At 36.2% G+C, this 2,592-nt stretch overlaps 1 protein-coding gene across 1 annotated transcript; it reads right to left on the reverse strand.

Annotated features, from left to right (window-relative positions):
- Positions 1 to 845: 845 nt before the first annotated feature.
- Positions 846 to 2,343, reverse strand: LOC144960939 (uncharacterized; the record flags this gene model as incomplete). Its single annotated transcript, XM_078894320.1, is given in 2 exon segments — positions 846 to 1,240; positions 2,105 to 2,343. Coding segments are annotated over 2 exon segments (431 nt in total), but the record flags the coding sequence as incomplete, so codon positions are not given.
- Positions 2,344 to 2,592: the final 249 nt, after the last annotated feature.

Below are 2,592 nucleotides of genomic sequence, written 5' to 3' on the forward strand. Positions count from 1 at the left end.
ACAAAGACCAATGTACTTCTTTTTTCAAGCTGATTTCAGCAATGTGACTTTCAAATTCCTCAGAATTATACTTTTTACTTTTAGATTTTAGCTTTTAGGCCTACTCAATAAGGTGTTATATTCCTTGCATAACAATAGCGTAATACATCGACGGGGAGAAGCGTCTTTGTTTCGGCCAGCTGAATAGATAGCCTGTGATTGGTCGAAGACTTTGAGACGCTTGATTCACAATTCTACACGAATGGACCCTGGATTGACCCCGGCGGTCTATCAAAGAGGTGTAACAAATTTATTTACCGACTATTTTTTTGGTGCTAAAATTACAAAGTAATAATTTCGCATCAGAAAAAATAACTCTGAAGTTCCTATCTCTTTATTACAATAAAATTGATACCTCGAATGACAAAATCGACCCACAAATAAGGGAGTTATAAATTATTCATAATATTTTTAAAAGTTTACAATAATTGTCTTCAAAGTCATTTTTCATCACCAAAGTCGTAATTTTTTACCGATTTTTACCAAACAAAGTGAAATGTCAATGATTTTCACCCGCAAATAAAATAGGATTTAAATCGCAATTTCTGAAACGTATTTTCTATTCTGTCGGCAAATTTATAAAAATCAAACCAGAAAACACTCTGCGGCAGTGACAGGGCCTGTCATTTCCTTCACAACGATTGGATTTTACTTACTGAGGCCAGTCTTGGCTACCCCGCCCATGAATATTATGCCGTTGTCGGTTTTTGACGGGTTGAATCTTAAAGAGTTAATATTACTAAGTCTTGGAAATGGTTGCTCTCTGAGAGAAAGTCAACTCTTGTTTTGAATGTGTCATTGATAGTTACTTTTTTAAACTTTAAATTTATAAAACTTATCCTCAATATTTATGTTTAATTAGTATGTTTGCATGTAGAAAAATGATTGTAGTTTCTGAAATAACCAAAAACTGAAATTTGATAATTTTGACCATTCCCACTTTAAAACCGGTTTTCTTCGTTTTCCAAATCCCGACTTAAGACCGCTTCGAGGCGTAGGGTCACATACATCAAGCAATCGAACAGGGAGATTTATAGTATTCTACCGGGATAAAAACCTTACCTCTGTCATTGATGACTCTCATACCAAATTGAAAGTTGTCTGTATTAACGTTAGTCTTCCTAACATGCAATCTCATCACATTGTAGTTGGTTTTGGATGTGATGGGGATCTGGCTGCCCGTGTCACAGTCAATAATATTCTGGAAACAGAAAATATAAATCAAAGTGTCATACACCTATAGGTAGAACGAAGTTGACGTCACTCAGGTCTTTGTTATTGTTTTTTTGCCATCCACGTTTATGAGTAATTCTCACTTAAATGTATTAACCAGACTATACACGTTCAAGATTACACATAGTTTGGTTTGTTGGTCCAATATATTCCAGATGGCAATGTTGTGAGCTTCTTAACCAAGCGCATAGTATCTATAGGAGTGTGAGACTGTTATAAATGCAACTGCATTAGAAAAAGGATACCATAACATACACAATCAAAGAAGGTATGGCCATCAACTCAAAAAATTTTCCATGAGACTTGAGTAACACCCACCACTTTTATTTCAGTCTGTCATCTCTTCTTTCCATTTTTAACTCCAAACATGGATGTTAAATGACAGATGATTAGCTTTAAAAAAAAACAATTCATCTTTGTAAAAACTCTTTGTTACCTTCCTTCTTTTCTTAGCTAAGGCCTAATCAAAATGCACACTTCATGCTTTACAGTTTATTGTTGCTTTTGGGATTATGAAACGCATAGAAGATTGGCCCGTGTTGAAATTTTGCATTACGAGTACAATGTTTCCAGCCCCCCCCCCCCCCCCTTCCCTCTCTGTATGTATGTCTCTCATGCACTCTCTCTCACAGTCTCACTCTCTCTCACAGTCTCACTTTCTCTCTCTCTCACAGTCTCACTTTCTCTCTCTCTCTCACTATTTCTCTCTCTCACTATTTCTCTCTCTCTCTCTCTCTCTCTCTCTCTCTCTCTCTCTCTCTCTCTCGCTCTCTCGTTTCAAATCTATACACACAAAGCAAAAGAAGAGGATTGAATAGTAAGTCCTCATTACCCTGGCATTGACATCTGCATTTGGACTGTCAAAAATACTAATAGTAATCCCACACTGCTGAAATCTGGCCTCGTTGATAACATACTCCAAACGACGACCCTGGTCAGATCTCAAGGTCACGTAACAGTCATCCCTGGTGGAAATAAAGTTGAAGGATCCACGGTGGAAGAGGATGGCAGTATCATCATCCCCGATATAATAACCCGAAGGGTTGTCGCAGCCATCTCCGGAAAGATTAACTGGAAAAAGAAATAGGAAAAAAAAAAAATTGAAATAATAACATAGCAATGTGTACAAACAAGGTGCGTTTTTAAAAATTATTATACCACAATAAGGAACTTTCATAGCTCAAAAAAAAAAAAAAAGAGATAAACTCACCTGGATTTTTGCATGATGCGATGTGTATAAATTATGTGTTTAATTGGATACCCATTGGTAATGTGCATCAATTCTAAGATAAATGATGTAGATGAATATAACCAAGATAA

Source organism: Berghia stephanieae, unplaced genomic scaffold, assembly GCF_034508935.2.
Source record: "Berghia stephanieae isolate SIO BIC M18660-M18661 unplaced genomic scaffold, UCSD_Bste_1.3 scaffold1092, whole genome shotgun sequence".
NCBI lineage: Eukaryota > Metazoa > Mollusca > Gastropoda > Nudibranchia > Aeolidiidae > Berghia > Berghia stephanieae.